Below are 16832 nucleotides of genomic sequence, written 5' to 3'. Positions count from 1 at the left end.
CTGGCCAGGAGGCTTGCACTTTGCCGCCTTTCCTGCAGCTCCACACGCTGCTTTTGTCTGCGGTGCTCTCTGGGCGAGGCTGGAGGTTTTGGCATCCTTGGCTGTGCTTCACCAGGGGTGTTGGCGCCGGAGGGCATTGGTGCCTCTGACTCAGCTGCTGACTAAGGACTTTGGGCAACTGGTGGCTGGGCTTCACTGGTGGTGTTGGAGCTGGCTCAGCTGCTGGCTGTGGACTCTGATTAGCCAGCAGCTGTTCTTCCTGATCGCCAGCTTCTGCTGAGTCAGGGCTGGCTACACAGAGCTCCTCTTCTGCTGAGTCAGGGCTGGCTACACAGAGCTCCTCTTCTCCTGAGGAGTCAGGACTGGCTACACGAGGCTCCTCTCCTTCTGAGGAGTCCTCACTCCTCACTCTCAGTGAGCCCAGACTGGCCCATGACACACAGCAGTGCCCCATACCCCTTGGGCATAACTGCATCAGGACCTCGACATTCCATTCCCTTCGAAACAAGGGAATCGAAACAGCTTCTTCTAAGCCTGTTTGTGCACGTAGCATTGTTCTGCATATACTGTGCCAGAAGTTCATCTGAACACAGGAAGAGCCCTGCTGTGTCAGACCAAAAGCCCACCTAGTCGGGCATCCTGTTTCTCACAGTGCCCAGGCAGGGATATGAAGGCAGCCGTGCACCCCGCCCCTTCCCAGCAACTGGTATACTGCCTCTTCCAGTAGAGGCTCCTTTAATTTGGCTGGTTCCTTTGTTTAGAACCGTCTAATCCTTGACCTGGAGGGCCCAGGCTAGCCTGATCTCTTCAGCTCTTGGAAGCTGAGCGGGATGAGTTCTGGTTAGTAGGGTGGGAGACCTCCAAGCAAGCCCAGGGTTGCTAATGCAGAAGCAGGCAATGGCAAACCATCTGCTTCTTGCCTTGAACATTCTAGGGGGTCACCATAAGTCAGCTGTGAACTGATGGCACTTTACATACACACAAAACTGTGGCAGAAATTCCCTAAACTGTAATAATAATAACTACAGTTATATAGAATCATAGGGTTGAAAGGGACCTCTAGGTCATCTAGTCCAACCCCTTGCACAATACAGGAAATTCACAACTACCTCCCCGCCTACATCTCCAGTGACCCCCTGCTCCATGCCCAGAAGATGGAAAAACTCCATCAGGATCCCTAGCCAAACTGGCCTGGGGAAAATTGCTTCCTGACCCCAAAGTCAGTCTGCCCTTTTAGACAGGTTAATGGTTCAGAGTGTTGGACAAAGTTAATGTTATTTTTACCCCCCCCCCATCCAGCTGGGAAGCTGGGACTGAGAGGACTAGCTTACCCAAGGCTACCTGCTGAGCTCATGGCAGGAGTGGAATTCGAACCGGCAGAGGGCTGATTGGCAACCTAACCACTTAACCACTATGCTACAGCAACTCCTAATAATAATAGTGTGCTTATATACTGCTCTTATAGACAGATTAGTGTCCACTCAACGCAGTGAGTAAAATCAGTGTTACCATTATCCCCACAGTCCAGCTGGGAAGCTGGGGCTGACAGGAAAGGCTTACCCAAGGCCACCTGCTGAGTTCCTGGCAGCAGTGGGATCCGAACCAATCGACTGCTCATTTGTAAATGAACCACTTAACTGCTATGCTACAACAGTTGTGTTGCATGAAGAACTATATTCTCGTCTGTCTAGAGTAGACATGGGCAGGAATGGGGAAAAAAACCCGAACACCCTGTTCATCGTTCAGTGCCATCCACGAACAACGAACACTGACAAACATGAACTTTTCCTGGACATCTTTGTTGTTTGTGGGGGCCAGAACCCCCCCAACCCCCCCACTTAGCCCCCCTTCCCCTCAAACCCATTTACCTGGCCCTTTAAAGATCCCTTTAAACTATCAGCTGGCAGGGGGGGATTCCCCCCTGCCGCCTGCCAGTTGATAGTTTAAAGGTCCCTGTCCTGGCAAAAGCTCTCTTTCCTGGATCAATCATTGCCAATTCAGACCATCTACTTAAGTCAGGATTTCCACCCATTTCCCCCAACTTGCATCATTTTGCATTGAACCTCATTTACCAGGCTGTTGCCCACTCACCCCATTTAGAGAAATCCTCTTGAAGTTCTTCCGTTTTCTTCGTCTTGAATAACTGAATAATAATTTTCAGGTCCAGTAGCCCCGTACAGACCAAGTAGATTTCCAGGATATAAGCTTTTGAGAGTCAGAGCTCCCTTCATCAGGTACCAAGGAGTGGGAAAAGGTGGTAGTCTTTATAATCTAGGCAGAGGGTGGGAGGCGTATTGCAAATAAAAGTGTCAGGAAGCTAGCTATAATATATGTTGTAATTACCTTGATAGAGCATGGGGGCATTGTGCAGAAAATCAGCATCTGTAGGATGAGAAAAATCCAGTCTGAATTCAATTCAATTCAATTCAAATACCTTTAATGGCATACATCCAATCTGAATAATAATTTATCATCTCGGCCTCTTTACTCGTGATATCAGATCATTTATAAACCTGTTGAAAGATTCTTCATTGCCTTGGGGATCCTATTTGGGTAGAAAGGCACCATGGGAGTGTTTTAAAAAATTAACCCTTCCTTGGTGTATCTCTTTATCATGCAGAGAAAACTGTTTTCAGGTCAATTAGATCATGGTATTGTGAGAAATAGAGGCCAACTGCAGACTGGGAAGGAACAGTTGGGGAATGTGTGCATATATAATGGCCAGTCCAAGTGGTACTACTCCCAAAGAGTAACAACTGGCTGCCTGATCTATTTATTTTCTTTTAAATGTTTAAAAAATAATTTAAATCCTGCCTTCTTCACCAGTTGGGACCTAAAGCGACTTACATTCTTCTCCTTTCCTACATCCTATCCCCACAACAACCCTGTGAGGTAGGTTAGGCTGAGAGTGTGTGACTGGCCTAAGCTTCCATGGCAGAGTGCATATTCGAACCTGGGTCTCCCAAATCCTAGTCCAACACTCTCATGAGAAGCAGCATGCTCTGAGCTCCATCCTGGCAAAGAACTGGTTGCAATCAATTTTTTCCACCCTAAGGAAAACTGCTCAACTGCCTCTTCAGATCTGTTGTCGAAATTCAAAGTTCTCTTCCCGTAGAGATCTAGTTCCTGCTTTATAGCTCTTGTGCAACAGATCTCCCAGCTGCATCTGCTGTTGTGTGCATTTTTCCCTCCCCCACCAGTGGCTGAACAAGCTTTACAGTGGTAAGGTAACGGCACAGGTAAAAAGCTGCAGGAGCATCACTGAGCCTGGCATGCTGCTCACCCTAAGCCTCTGAGAAAGCTGACTTTTCATGTACCATCTGCAATGATTTTTTAAAAATGTGTGTGTTATGTGCTGTCAAGTTGCCTCTGACCTATGGCAACCCTATGAATGAAAGAGCTCCAAAATGACCTATCATTAACAAGCCTTGCTCAGATCCTGCAAACTAGAGGACGTGGCTTTTATTGAGTCCAGCCATCTCATTTTAGGTCTTCCTCTTTTCCTAATGCCTCTCTTTTCCTAGCATTATTGACTTTTCCAGATAATCTTCTCATGACGTGACCAAAGTGTGATACCCTCAGTTTTGTCATTTTAGCTTTTTGGGAGAATTCAGGCTTGATTTGATCTATTTGATATTTTAAAATATATGCTGTATGCAAGATACTGAGTTTCACGATAGAAGAGATGCCATAAAGATAAGATAGAGTTTGCCACATTGGTCCACTACAATTTCCCCAAACAAGACAGTTAATAATTTTTGTTTTGGACCAACTATATATATTTTCTCAGCGTTCAGCCCGATGAAAGGGTTCTAGGGGACTGCGAAGCTTGCAGAGTTTCGTGTTATCCTGGTTGGTCCTTGAAAAATGGCATTGCGTAGCTTTTGAGCTTCAGCAACCCCTAGTGCGGACCTTCCTCCTCGCTCCTGGACATGCAGTCCTTGCATTGCACGTTTGAAAGCGAAACAAGAAACGTAAAAAATGCAGCAGGCGGGTCTGGTCTGATCGTCTGGGGCCGAAAGGAATCACGCGGCGCTCCGAATTGGTGCGACTGTCTCTTTAAACAGCCGACGGCGCTCGCTTTGCTTCTCCCGCCCCTTTTGGGACAGGAGGCAGGATGGGCGTGGATCATGCAAATCGCCGCATTAGCCACGCCCATCCTTTCGTTCCAGTCTCGTGCAGGGAGGCGGAAGAGTGCGCCCGGCCCCTCTTTGGAGAGGCGGCGTTCTCAGCCAATGGAGGCGCGGGATATGGACGGGCCGAGGAGAAAGGGGCGGGACTTCCTGCGCGGCTCGCGAGCGTGGCGGCTGAGGCGAGCGGCCCGAGACTCCCCAGCTGACGCCGCCATGATCAAGAAGTTCGACAAGAAGGACGAGGAGTCGGGTAGGGCGGTTGGGCCGGGCGCGGTGAGGGGAAGTCGGGGGGAGGAGAAGACGCCGGGCCTTGGGTGAGGCCTTGTTGCTAGGCGGGAGGAGCGAGGAGGCCCCTGCGCTTTCGGGCCGGAAACCCTTCAGGACTGCCGAAGGCGGGTCCACCTAAAGGCCCGCCCTTTGCCACGTTGGGTGCCAACCTCCAGGTGAGGCCTGGCGATCTCCCGGAATTGTTTGTTCGTTTGTTGTTGTAGATTTTCCAGAAAATATACAGCAACTAACGTTCCCTGGCCGTGAAAAGCCTTCGACAATATATTTGTTTTTCTGCTCTTTATCGTCCGCCTTTCTCACTGAGACTCAAGGCGGATTATCCAGGGAGTCAGTGCAGTCAGTTTCAGGGACATTCATAAACCGTGTAATAAGAGGCATAAATACAAATGTCCAATGATTCAAAACTAGCAGAAATGCAATACAGAGTTGAAGAGATGCTGAAACATAAGCATAAGCAATTCTAAACCCGACTTAGTAAACAACACAAACTACCCAGAAGGATCATACTTACAGCAACAGAGAGTACATAATAGTAAAGTCTGTGGTCCCTCCCTAACCCTTTATTGATGCGTATCTTTGAGGCCCCTTCCTTGCATTTCAGCCCTCTTGAATAATTCAGTTTTGCATCGTTTTTGGAAAGCCAGGAAAGTGGGGGCTTTCAGTAGGAGAGTAGTCACAAATGTCACCCAATCTTGAATGAAGCTCCCCGTAGGGAGAAACCTAGCAGAGCAGGTAGTTCACTGTTTGGGTCAGAGGACTGCCTCACACACACAGCTTCATGCTTTCTCTTAACTTTCTATTCCTTTCAACATATTTATGTTACTTAGTCTACCTTCCTCACTGAGACTCAAAGAGTATTATTATTATCATCATCAACAGCAACAACAACAGGATGCTTATATACCACCCTTCTGGACTGATTAGTGTCACACAAAAAGTGGTGAACGATGTCAGTGTTGTTATTATCCCCACAATACTGCTAGGGAGCTGGGGCTGAGAGGAGCGGCTTACCCAAGGCCACCTGCAGAGTTCATGGCAGTGGTGAGAGTTGAACTAGCAGAGTGCTGATTCACAACCCAGCCCCTTAACCACTGTGCTGCAGCAGCTCCCTATATTCTTTTTCACTTGCACTATGTAATCTTTCTTGGATCTCGGTGAGAAAGGCGGACTAAGAAGAAAAAGAAGAAGAATACACAGTGTAAATCAGTATGATCAACAGCTTAGCCATTCAGTAAAACAATAAGGTATACAAATGCAAACTTGCAGAAGTTTGAAAACGTGAGACCATCACAAGTTACTGTTGAAAGTGCACTGTGCTTTATGGTCAATAAATACAGCCAGTAAACACTAAATTCAGAGAAGTATCTGCTTAATACTGTAACCATTGAACGATGGCCCATTCTTAGACATTTTTGGGAGCTGTATTGTCGAAGGCTTTCACGGCCGGAGAACGATGGTTGTCGTGGGTTTTCCGGGCTGTATTGCCGTGGTCTTGGCATTGTAGTTCCTGACGTTTCGCCAGCAGCTGTGGCTGGCATCTTCAGAGGTGTAGCACCAAAAGACAGAGTTCTCTCAGGTACAGCCAAGACCACAGCTATACAGCCCGGAAAAACCACAATAACCATTTTTGGGAGAGATTCACACGCATCTGAAAGAAAAGTAAACAAGATATAAATCAGGAAAGTATTTACACAAGACCTGCCTTTATAGTCTTACCTTGATTTGGGGCCACCCTTCGTTACTGTATGCATTGTCAGCTGGACTCTCACAAGCGTGTGAGTGGGAAGCAGAGGAGCTTCACAGCAGGACATGGTCTTCAGATCCTTTGCAGATAGTAGAATGATGTTATAAAACTGGATGTGAGAAATTTATTTCAATGGGAACATGGTTTAACATTGATTATGTATGACTTGATTGGTCAGTGGTTAGAGTATTAGGCAGGTACTTCTGAATTTAGTATTTATTGTTTATTTTATTTATTAATGTCATTATAGTCCGCCTTTCTCACTGAGACTCAAGGCAGATTACACAGTGTGAGATTAGTACAGTCAATTTCAAGGACATTTCCATAAATTATGCCATAGGATAAATAAACACAATTTTACAAAGGCATAGCATTAGTAAGAATCAAATACAGGGTTGAAGAAATGTTGAAACAGAACATAAGCAATTCTAGGGCTGACATTAAACCACGTGAAGCACAAGTAGCTCATAGGAGCACATATTTAAGACAACCGGGAGTACGTAAGGCAACATAGTGGGTGAAGTCTATGGTCCAACCCCTTTTGTTGTAAAGATAAGCCTTTCCTTTAAATATTTACAACAGAAGGGAATAGAGATTTGCTTTTTGCTGGGAATTCAGATAACCTAATACACAGATTGTTATAACAGTCTCTCTACACGAGACATCCCACGCCAGGTCACCCAAGTGTAGGGAGACGCAACGCCAGCCAGGAAGTGTAGTCCAAAAAGACAGAGCCTCAACTTCACCTCTCCACTCCAGGGCAGTTCAAAAAGACAGAGCCAGTAGCCTGCCCAGAGGGTTTGCCAACTTCATCCTCGCCTGGGGGAGGTGCTGGCAGTTTCACCTCCCCTTTGGGGAGGTGAAGATTAAATCAAACCCTCAGAGGAGTGACCTCTGTGGGCTCTGTAGAGAGGTGAAATCACGCCTCCTGGCTAACACTGCATCTCCCCGCACCCAAGCGCCCCCCTGCACCAGATGTCTCGTGTAGAGAGACAGAATGTTTGGTTACCTTTTTTAAAAAGCCCCCTGGTTGAAGGGGGAATAGCTGCTGTGGAGACAGGAGCAGGAAAATGGCTGCAGTGTTCCTACTCACATGGCAGTCTTCCAGGCTTTGCTGTGGTCCTCCCCAAAACTACACTGAAAAGCTGGTTTGGGAAAGATCAGAGGAAAATTGAAGAACTTCCAGGAAGTACATTCATGAACCATGATGCTGTGGGGGGCAGGAAGAAACTGCACCAAACCTAGGGCAAATAACCAGTGTGGAAATGGTCAAAGGAAATAAGCTGAAAGGAGAAGGAATGGCAAAGATACAGTGGTCCTTGGAAGTCTCAAGAATATTTTCATTGTACACACAAAGCAGTCTGGCACTGAACATTGGCTTCATTTTTCAAAAATCTCAAAGAAATCAGATCTGGGGAAAAAAACCCAAGGAAAAATACAGAAAACAGTGGGATGCTCATGGTTGACTCTTGATTTATTAAAGAATTGTGGACTAATTCGGGCAATTCCAGCATAAGCCACTAATGTGGATGCAAGAGCCTGCCAGAGCTTGGTCAGGATAGCATGCACGTTTGTGAAATGTTACATTAAAAAAAAAAAAGTCTTGCTCTTGATTATTGGTTATGAAGTTGTGCGGAGGAGGTGACCCGAGTTCAAATCCACTAGTTATTAAATGCATGCACACGAGCTCATTTATTGACCTTGCTGTATTTATTGACCTTAAAGCACACTGTACTTTCAACATTGTGATGTTATGTTTATAGAGTAAAAGTTTTGCAGCACGGTGCAGTTTAATCATAAAACAGTTAAAGATCAGCAACCCTCTCCACGAGAGATCTTGTATCTTTCCACTGCTGCAGTATTCCCTGGTGCCCATCAGTTTTTGTGAGGTTTGAAAACATGCAGAAGTCTGATACACAGCCCAAACAGAGCATAAGCAATTGAACATGACTTAATAAACAATGCCAAAATCACTAGGAACGTACTTACAGCAGCATACAATAGTATAGTCTACAGCCCCTGTCCCTTTACCAGTCCATCTCTTTGAACCATTTCCTCCTCCTATCTGTGTGAAAAAGTTCTCCAGAATAATTCAGTTTTGTGTAGTTTATGGAAAGCCAGGAAAGTGGGAATCTTCCAAACCTCATCAGGCAGGTCGTTCCATAAGGTGGGGGCCACAACTGAGGGGAGAACAGGGGAATAGTCAGAAATATCATAGTCTTAAAAGAAGCTTCCTGCAGGCAGAAAGCTAGCTGAGCAGGGGGCTACCTGTCTTATCTATGGGAGTCATATCTGAGAAGAAGTTCCCTGCAATTACAAAGTTATAGAAGGAGCTGCTTGAGCTGGAACCTTTCCTGTTGATCTGGTAGCTGTTTTGCTTTCAGCAAATAATAACAACAATAATTATGATAACATTCGATTTATATACTGCCCTTCAGGACAACTTAATGCCACACTCAGAGCGATTTACAAAGTGTATTATTATTATCCCCACAACAAAACACCCTGTGAGGTGGGTGGTGCTGAGAGAGCTCTGAGAGAGCTGTGACTGATCCAAGGTCCCCCAGCTGGCTTCAAGGGGAGGAGTGGGGAATCAAACTCAGCTCTCCAGACTAGAGCCCTGCCGCTCTTAACCACTACACCAAAGAATTCTGATTCTTTACTGTTCTCTGTTACTGCCAACCTCTTTATTTTTACTTGCAGGAACTTCAAATATGGCATCCCCCCTCCCCATTTGCACTCTGAAGTGGTACAGTCCACGCTGTCTTTTCAGGACTCTACCACTTTGTTGTTATTACTGTTCTGTTTTCTGTCAATAATCAGCTCCCATGGGCAGTGATTGAGAACCTACTGATGCTTTTAAATGTTCAGTACAGAGTGTTGTACGTTGTGGGGAAGGAAGAACCTCAATGATGGCCCAGCTGCCTTGGAGGAGAGCTTGTCTGCTGTTACTAGCCTCCTCACCTGAGATCCCCGGGCAGACTCTCCGGGTTCCTCCGTTTCCAAGCTCCTGGTTTATGACAGTATTGCCGGAAGATCTGTTGGGCCATCTCTGCTTGTGCTTGGATGTTGACCAGTGTTGTGTTTTTATTTTTCAGGCAGCGGCTCCAACCCTTTCCAGCATTTGGAAAAGAGCGCCATTCTCCAGGAGGTACAGACGGAACTTTCATAACGTTGCCTGCCCTAGCAGAGATGAGAAGGGTTTATATTTCTGAAAACAAGCCTGAAATGGACCACGCTGCCTGGCTGCCTAGAGCTTTGTTCCAAACAGGCCTCTGGAGACCCACCAAGTGCCAGCCCCTTCTTTCCTGGGGCTCCAGCCTTAAAGCTCTGCATTGGATGCCAAAGAGATGCCGTGTTCTCCTAGAATTGGTTGGAGGGCATCAGGCTCTGAGGCTGGGCCCAGGGAGCTGCCCTGGGTCTGGCTGTGGCTCGCCCTCCAGATGTTCTTTGGGCACGGGAGGGGATCAGGGAGGCACAGCATCTGTCCTTGTGGTTGATGGGCAGTATGAACGCCTCCAAATTGGCCAGGCCTGGTGTAAATATGAGGTGTTCAGCCCTCTGCCCTTGCCTAGCCCACAAAGCGGTGCCTTCGCTAGCTGCACTCTGTGCTCTAGCAAGTGTGTCTGACCTGGAGAACGTTCTTCTAGCCCTGCAGGACCTAAGAAATGACCACCTGTGGCTCAGCCTAGCACTACAGACTTTTAAAAAGGAATGGGAGCGTGATGCTGGAATTGAGCACAATGTTTCAGGGGCACATTTCCTGGGGGCTTAGTTCCTCCGATGAGCAAGGTTCATGCATGAAACCAAGGCTTTTTTTCTGGGAAAAGAGGTAGTGGAATTCAGTGGTGGAACTCAGGACCGCACAATGACATCGCTTTGGGTCAGCTGGAACAAGGAGGGAGTTTTTTAAAGTTTAAATCTCCCTTGGAGAAAATGGTCACATGGCCGGTGGCCCCGCCCCCTGACTTCCATACAGAGGGGAGTTTAGATTGCCCTCAGCACCATGTGACCATTTTCAATTGGTGCTGGAACTCTCTTTCACTGCGTTCCAGCTGAAAAAAAGCCCTGCGTGAAACAGCACAAGACTCCTGCTGGTTTCCCTTTTAGATTATGGGGCAGGTCCAGGCCTGCTTGACTTCAGTAAAGCTTCAGGATATGAAGTTTCTGAGACCATTCACAGGGCTCCATCTAGGGTTGACAGCCCTTGGCTGGCAGCCCCTGGGAGACTCGTGAGTATCTGTGTGTGGAGACTTACTGAAATGGTGCCCCACTGAGTCATTTGTGGTAAAAACCGTAAGGGTTTTGAGGGACTCCTAGAGTGTTCTGCAACCCAGTGAGTCCAACATTATGAGTCCAACAGTTTCTGAAACAGTAATGTAAATCTGTAAAGTTGCTTGAAGGAGGACAAAGTTGCAAAAGTGCCATGCCTACAAGTTTTGTCGACATACGTTATCCCATCCTGTTTCGTGATACCACTTCTTCACAGGCATATCTTTCATATCATTTTCGGTATCTTGCTGGCGAGCTGGGCACAGCACTGGCGGGTTTCTCTCGGACTGCAGGCAGAGCGGGCACCTCTCATTAGCAGGACCCGGAGCGTGACTGGGCGGCTGCGGCAGCCCCCCCAATGTGGGCAGTCTGGGAAGCATAATTCTTTGCCACCCCCTTCTTTGCCTAGGGTATTCCAGGATGAATTAAAGGCAAAGATCCGCAGTTAGTACTGAGGATTCAGCCGTCTCCCTTTTTGCTTCATATAGGACTACTCAAAGTAATGATGAACACATGGGGAGTTGATCTTTGAGGCTGGGTTTCTGTAAACAGGAGGGTCAAAAATCCCTTAATTTCTGCCTCCATTTCCCTCAATATTTCTATTCTTTCCATGCAGGCCCGTATCTTTAATGAGACCCCAATAAATCCGAGAAGATGTCTACATATCCTTACCAAGATGCTGTATTTATTGAACCAGGTAAATGTTCTCCAATACAAATTACAGCCCAAAGCTGACAGAGAAGGGCTGAATTAGAGGCAGCGTGGGGTAGTGGTGAGAATGATGGCCTAGGAGCTGTTGTTGTTAGCATAAAAACAAGGTGGGGGAACTGTGTACGCTGCAGCCAGGATGCAGACTGGAGTGGGTCGTGGGTTCCATCTCGCCCCAGTCTTGGCCCATCTACATTGGCTCCCAATCTGTTTCCAGGCCCAACTCAATGTCGGGTGCTGACCTTTAAAACCCTACATGGTTTGGCACCAGCGTTCCTTTAGGACCGTCTACTCCGATATGAACCTATCCAGCCTTCTGAGGCTCTGCATCGTGTGCTCCCTCTTTCTGAGATTGGGCAGGCGGCAATCCAAGAAGGTCCTTTCAGTCTTAGCACCAAATTCTGGAATTCTCTCCCCTGAGATACTCATCTGCCCCCTTCCATCACTGTTTTCCACTGGCAGGTGAAGACTTTTTTTCATTTGATGTTCTCTTGACAACCTTTCTGCCCTTTAATCATTGCTGTTTTTAATTTGTGTTTTATTCATGGTTTTAACTGATTTTAGGATGGGTTTTATAATAGTCTGCTTGTAATTGTGGCCCTCTTGGTTAGTAACTGGATGGGAGACCTCCAACAAAGACCAGGGTTGCAGAGGCAGGCAATGGCAACCCACCTCTGCTAGTCTCTTGCCATGAAAACCCCACCAGGGGTTGCTGTAAGTCAGCCATGACTTGAGGGCACTCTCCACCAGTTGTGGCTCTGCCTGAGTGGAAATGCAGGATATAAATTTTGTTAGTGAATAAAATAAATAAATGTATGTCCCCTCTAAGCTCCTTGTAGGAAGATGAGGTGTGATAGATCAGCAATGCCAGTGGCAATTCCATGTGTTTGAAATTGGAATGGCCCTAATTATGTAAGAAAAGGGGTGGATGGGGGATCCAGTTAGGCCAAAAAGTGTGAGGGAATGGGGGGGGGGCTTCCTCTCTCATGGCTGGGTTTCCTGCTGCTTGGCCCCCAGAGCCCCTCCGTCTTGGCTAGGGTCACTGTCTGTATTGGAGGTGGCAAAAAACGTATCCGGAAGGACGGGCTGCACATCCCCTGCCCCTCATTTGTTTTTAGCATCAGCTGCCTCTCCATCCAGTCCTCCAATGTGATTAAGCACATGCAACTGCCAGTCCTAAGAACAGCAAAATCGGCTGATACTTTCTCTTCTTATCGGCCCTCTATGTGTCTGGAGAATGGCTGCACTCCTCGTTTCACTAAGGAGATAACGTAGAGTTGAAGAGTAGCTGGCTGCCCTGCTGGAAAGCCTGCCACTGATTCAGAATCCACATCTCCTCCTCCGTTCTCAGGCCTTCCCTGTCCTGGGAGTGAGTCCCTTCAGAAATAGCTCTGAGCCGGTGCAGGGAAGAAATGGGAGATGCAGGTTCCAGAGACCACAGCCAAGGTGATGTTGAAGGCACAGGTGGACTCACCCAGGATAAGGCTGAGATTCCTGCTCGGCCTCTGTATTTCATCAGTACAGGAGGTGTTGTCAGGATATAATTATTTTAGCACCTTCAAGAACTGCAGGAAGAATGGTGTCCCCTGAGCCGCTCCAGGCCCCATTACTTGCCCTTCTGATGCTGTCGCCACTCTGCCCTCGTTCTCCTCTGCCTAGCAAGCCATCCTTCGGAGGGGCCTCCTGATGCCTGCTTTCCTCCTCTGTCTCCAGGAAGGGGATATCCTCCCCCACCCCATCACAATGTATCTTAAGGACTGTTAATGTTGTTACTAGAATTCCAGGGATGTAATGCTAGCGATTTACACCGGGGCCGTTTGAAGGCAGGAAATGTTTAGAAGATGGACGTGCTTTCAAATTGCTTAAGATGAACGCCTGCCTCATTTTTGTGGATGCATGTGTGCATTCTTGCTCTCAGACTCTGACTGTCACTTCCCTTTCAGAGCCTTTGAGTGGGCATAAGGGTGGTGTGGCAGAGGTCTGCTACCCAGACATTGCAGACCCTGTGGTCAGAATCAGGTCTTCGAATAGCAATGAGATAGATTTTTGGAGTTAAAAATGGACCGTGTTGAATTGCTGACTTTAATGGCATCGTTTTCTTCAGGGTGAACATTTTGGAACTACGGAAGCCACAGAAGCCTTCTTTGCAATGACCAGGCTATTTCAGTCAAATGACGTAAGTTTCTAGTGCTCAAGGACGGCTGTTTTCCTCTTCCTGCCACTCGAGATGTGTGAAGATCCCTAGGGGGCCAGGGGATTTCCTGTTAGAGCTGTGTAAAAGGGTCTCCTTCAGGTCAACAGTTTAAAATGTAGAAGAGACTGCAGTGGAACTGGGCTGTTTGTTTCTTTTTGTAACGAAGGATGCCAGCCGTGTTTCTTTGCAAGAGCATTTGCCTTGCAAAGTAGGATTGTTAGAACAGCAGCACAGGGGTCCTGAGACCTTGGCAGAGTGGGTTTTTCTCGGGCCCCTCATTTGGATTTAACAGGCATTTCTTCTCCCTGGGGAATCCTGGGATTTGGAGTTCAGGGCATGTGAACTCTCTAACACAAAAACCTTAGCACCTCTAGCAAACCCAGTCTGGGAGGGAGAAAGATCCCATGTACAACATTTAAGCTACTGTAGAATTGGTAAAGAGTCCTGTAGCACCTTTAAGACTAACCGACTTTATTGTAGCGTAAGCTTTCAAGAGCCACAGCTCTCTTCATCAGATGCATGACCTCCACGCATCCGATGAAGAGAGCTGTGGCTCTCAAAAGCTTATGCTACAATAAAGTTTTTTAGTCTTAAAGGTGCTAAGAACATAAGAGAAGCCATGTTGGATCAGGCCAACGGCCCATCCAGTCCAAGACTCTGTCACACAGTGACCAAAAAAACAGGTGTCATCAGGGGGTCTGCCAGTGGGGAAGGGACACTAGAAGCCCTCCCAGTGATTGCCCCCCCCCCCAAAACACCAAGAATACAGAGCATCACTGCCCTAGACAGGGAGTTCCATTTATACCTTATGGCTAATAGTACTTCCTTTTGCTACTGGACTCTTTACTATTTTGCTACTACAGACTAGCACGGCTGACTCCTCTGGATCTATGATACAGAACTGGTGTCAGCATGATTGGTTTCTCTCTCCCTCACCTGTAAGAGTTAATTAGTAAGGCAGGGTAGCCAGCTCCCTCAATAAAATAAATAAATGTGAGCATGTCAGGTTCCAGTCTCAGAATGGAAAATGTTCACTCCCTTTTCCTTTCTTTGACGTGTGTGTGATGTGCCGTCAAGTTGCCTCCAACCTATGGCGACCCTATGAATGAGAGACCTCCAGAATGCCTTATCATTAACAGACTTGCTCACATCCTGCGAACTGGAGGACTTGGCTTCTTTTATTGAGTACTTTCAATAAATTAGGTCTTCATTTAATTTTGGAGAGCAGCGTTTTAGTGTAATGCCTTCTGTAAATTCCGCAGCAAACCTTAAGGAGAATGTGTTACCTTACGATCAAAGAGATGGCCAACATATCGGAGGATGTTATCATCGTCACCAGCAGGTACTGATAATTTTTCTTAATATTTCCCCTTTATTTGAAATATAGATAGGTGACCTCACCAGTTGTTTCTTATGGCTTTTGTTTGGATTTGGAGGATCTGGCTTTGGTCAGAATGCCCTTTGCATTCTTCTGTGGCTCTTCCACGTTGCACGTTTGGATGTCTTAACTCAGGGCCGTTTCAGACATGATGCAGAGTCAGTTTTTCACAGAGCTGCAGCTGATTCTAGCTCCCTAATGAGTCAGCTTGCATGAGACACTTGCTTGTAAATATAACTCTTGTCATGTGCGCACAAAAAACTATTCAGTGTTCATTCAAAACATCTGAGATGTACATCTAAAAATGCATGATTCAGGTCCAGTAGCACTTTAAAAACTTGCCCGATTTCCACAATATGAGCTTTCAAGAGTCAGAGCTCCCTTTATCAGATAGGGAAAAGTCCAGTGGCACCTTTAAGACTAACCAACTATTGAGGCATAAGCTTTCGAGAATTACAGCTCTCTTGGTCAAATGCATCGACAGCTTTCGAGAACCACAGCTCTCTTGGTCAGATGCATCAACAGCTTTCGAGAACCACAGCTCTCTTCGTCAGATGCATCTGATGATGCATCTGATGAGGAGAGCTGTGGTTCTCAAAAGCTTATGCCTCAGTAAAAGTTGGTTAGTCTTAAAGGTGCTATTGGACTCTTTACTATTTGGAACTACAGACTAACACGGCTAACTCCTCTGGGTCTTCATCAGATACGAACTTAGCTTTGTTGATCTGTTTTTTTACTACATCCATTGGGTATTATAATTCCTCATATCTGACAAAGGGAGCGCTGACTCTCGAAAGCTCATACCTCGGAAATCTAGTTGGTCTTTAAGGTGCTATTGGAGCAGAAACTTGCTCTTCTGCTACAGACCAACAAGGCTTCCCACCTGAAACATCTAAAAATGTAATGTGTGAAATGGCCTCAGGGGAAACAGTGAAGATTACATTCTACTCCCTGTGGTACCATCTTTTGGCTGTTCCTTGTTTTGAAAAGTAGCCCACAGCCTTTCTGATAACTGTAATTGCCCTTCTTTGTAGCTCTTCCAGATCCCTGATAAGTTTTTTAAAAAGCAAATAATGCACTGGATTCTGTGCAGAGACCTTGTGTGTGTGTTATGTGCTGTCAAGTCACCTCCGACCTATGGCGATCCTATGAAAGAGAGACCTCCAAAATGTTCTATCATCAACAGCCTTGGTCAGATCCTGCAAACTGGAGGACGTGGCTTCTTTTATTGAGTCAAGCCATCTCGTTTTAGGTCTTCCTCTTTTCCTACTGCCTTCCGCTTTTCCTAGCATTATTGACTTTTCCAGAGAATCTGGTCTTCTCATGATGTGACCAAAGTACGATAGCCTCAGTTTTGTCATTTTAGTTTCTAGGGAGAATTCAAGATTGATTTGATCTAGTCTTTACCTCAGTCAAAACACTCAATCAGTCCTGCATTCAGGCCCCCTCCCCTACCGCTGTTGGACGCAGCTGTGCAGCATCAGCCAGCTGCAGAGTTCGTTCTCCCATTGTGGAGTTCATTCTCCCATTGTGGAGTTCATTCTCCCATTGTGGAGTTCGTTCTCCCATTGTGGAGTTCATTCTCCCATTGTGGAGTTCGTTCTCCCATTGTGGAGTTCGTTCTTTCATTGTGGAGTTCGTTCTCCCATTGTGGAGTTCATTCTCCCATTGTGGAGTTCATTCTCCCATTGTGGAGTTCGTTCTCCCATTGTGGAGTTCATTCTCCCATTGTGGAGTTCATTCTCCCATTGTGGAGTTCGTTCTCCCATTGTGGAGTTCGTTCTCTCATTGTGGAGTTCGTTCTCTCATTGTGGAGTTCGTTCTCCCATTGTGGAGTTCATTCTCCCATTGTGGAGTTCGTTCTCCCATTTTTAAAATAAATTTTGGATTTTTAAAAACAAACCAAAAATAGAGATCAGTAGAGAGAGTAAGAAGCCCCCAAAGTTGTTTCCAAATGGTTTCACTGTGACATTGGGGGCTAGAAGGTTTTTTAAGTGAAAGACAACAATGATTTTTCAAGTTTGTAAGTTCCACCAATTCATGATAAATCCATGTACGTCTGGAAAATGCCTCATGAGTCACCCTTGATTAAAATATTTTCCATGTTTTGTGGCT

At 46.5% G+C, this 16832-nt stretch overlaps 1 protein-coding gene across 1 annotated transcript in view; it reads left to right on the top strand.

Moving 5' to 3' along the window:
• Nucleotides 1-4300: 4300 nt before the first annotated feature.
• Nucleotides 4301-16832, top strand: part of COPG2 (COPI coat complex subunit gamma 2) — a 33302-nt gene continuing 20770 nt past the window's right edge. The window contains exons 1-5 of the mRNA XM_054988226.1: nucleotides 4301-4383; nucleotides 9264-9316; nucleotides 11054-11134; nucleotides 13250-13321; nucleotides 14602-14681. Coding sequence (XP_054844201.1) covers nucleotides 4347-4383; nucleotides 9264-9316; nucleotides 11054-11134; nucleotides 13250-13321; nucleotides 14602-14681 — 323 coding nt within the window. The 5' untranslated portion in view covers nucleotides 4301-4346. The remainder of the gene's footprint in view (nucleotides 4384-9263; nucleotides 9317-11053; nucleotides 11135-13249; nucleotides 13322-14601; nucleotides 14682-16832) is intronic.

The sequence above is a fragment of the Eublepharis macularius genome, chromosome 9 (genome assembly GCF_028583425.1).
Source record: "Eublepharis macularius isolate TG4126 chromosome 9, MPM_Emac_v1.0, whole genome shotgun sequence".
NCBI lineage: Eukaryota > Metazoa > Chordata > Lepidosauria > Squamata > Eublepharidae > Eublepharis > Eublepharis macularius.
Note: the sequence above shows the minus strand (reverse complement) of the source record. Positions and strands in the feature narration are given on the sequence as shown.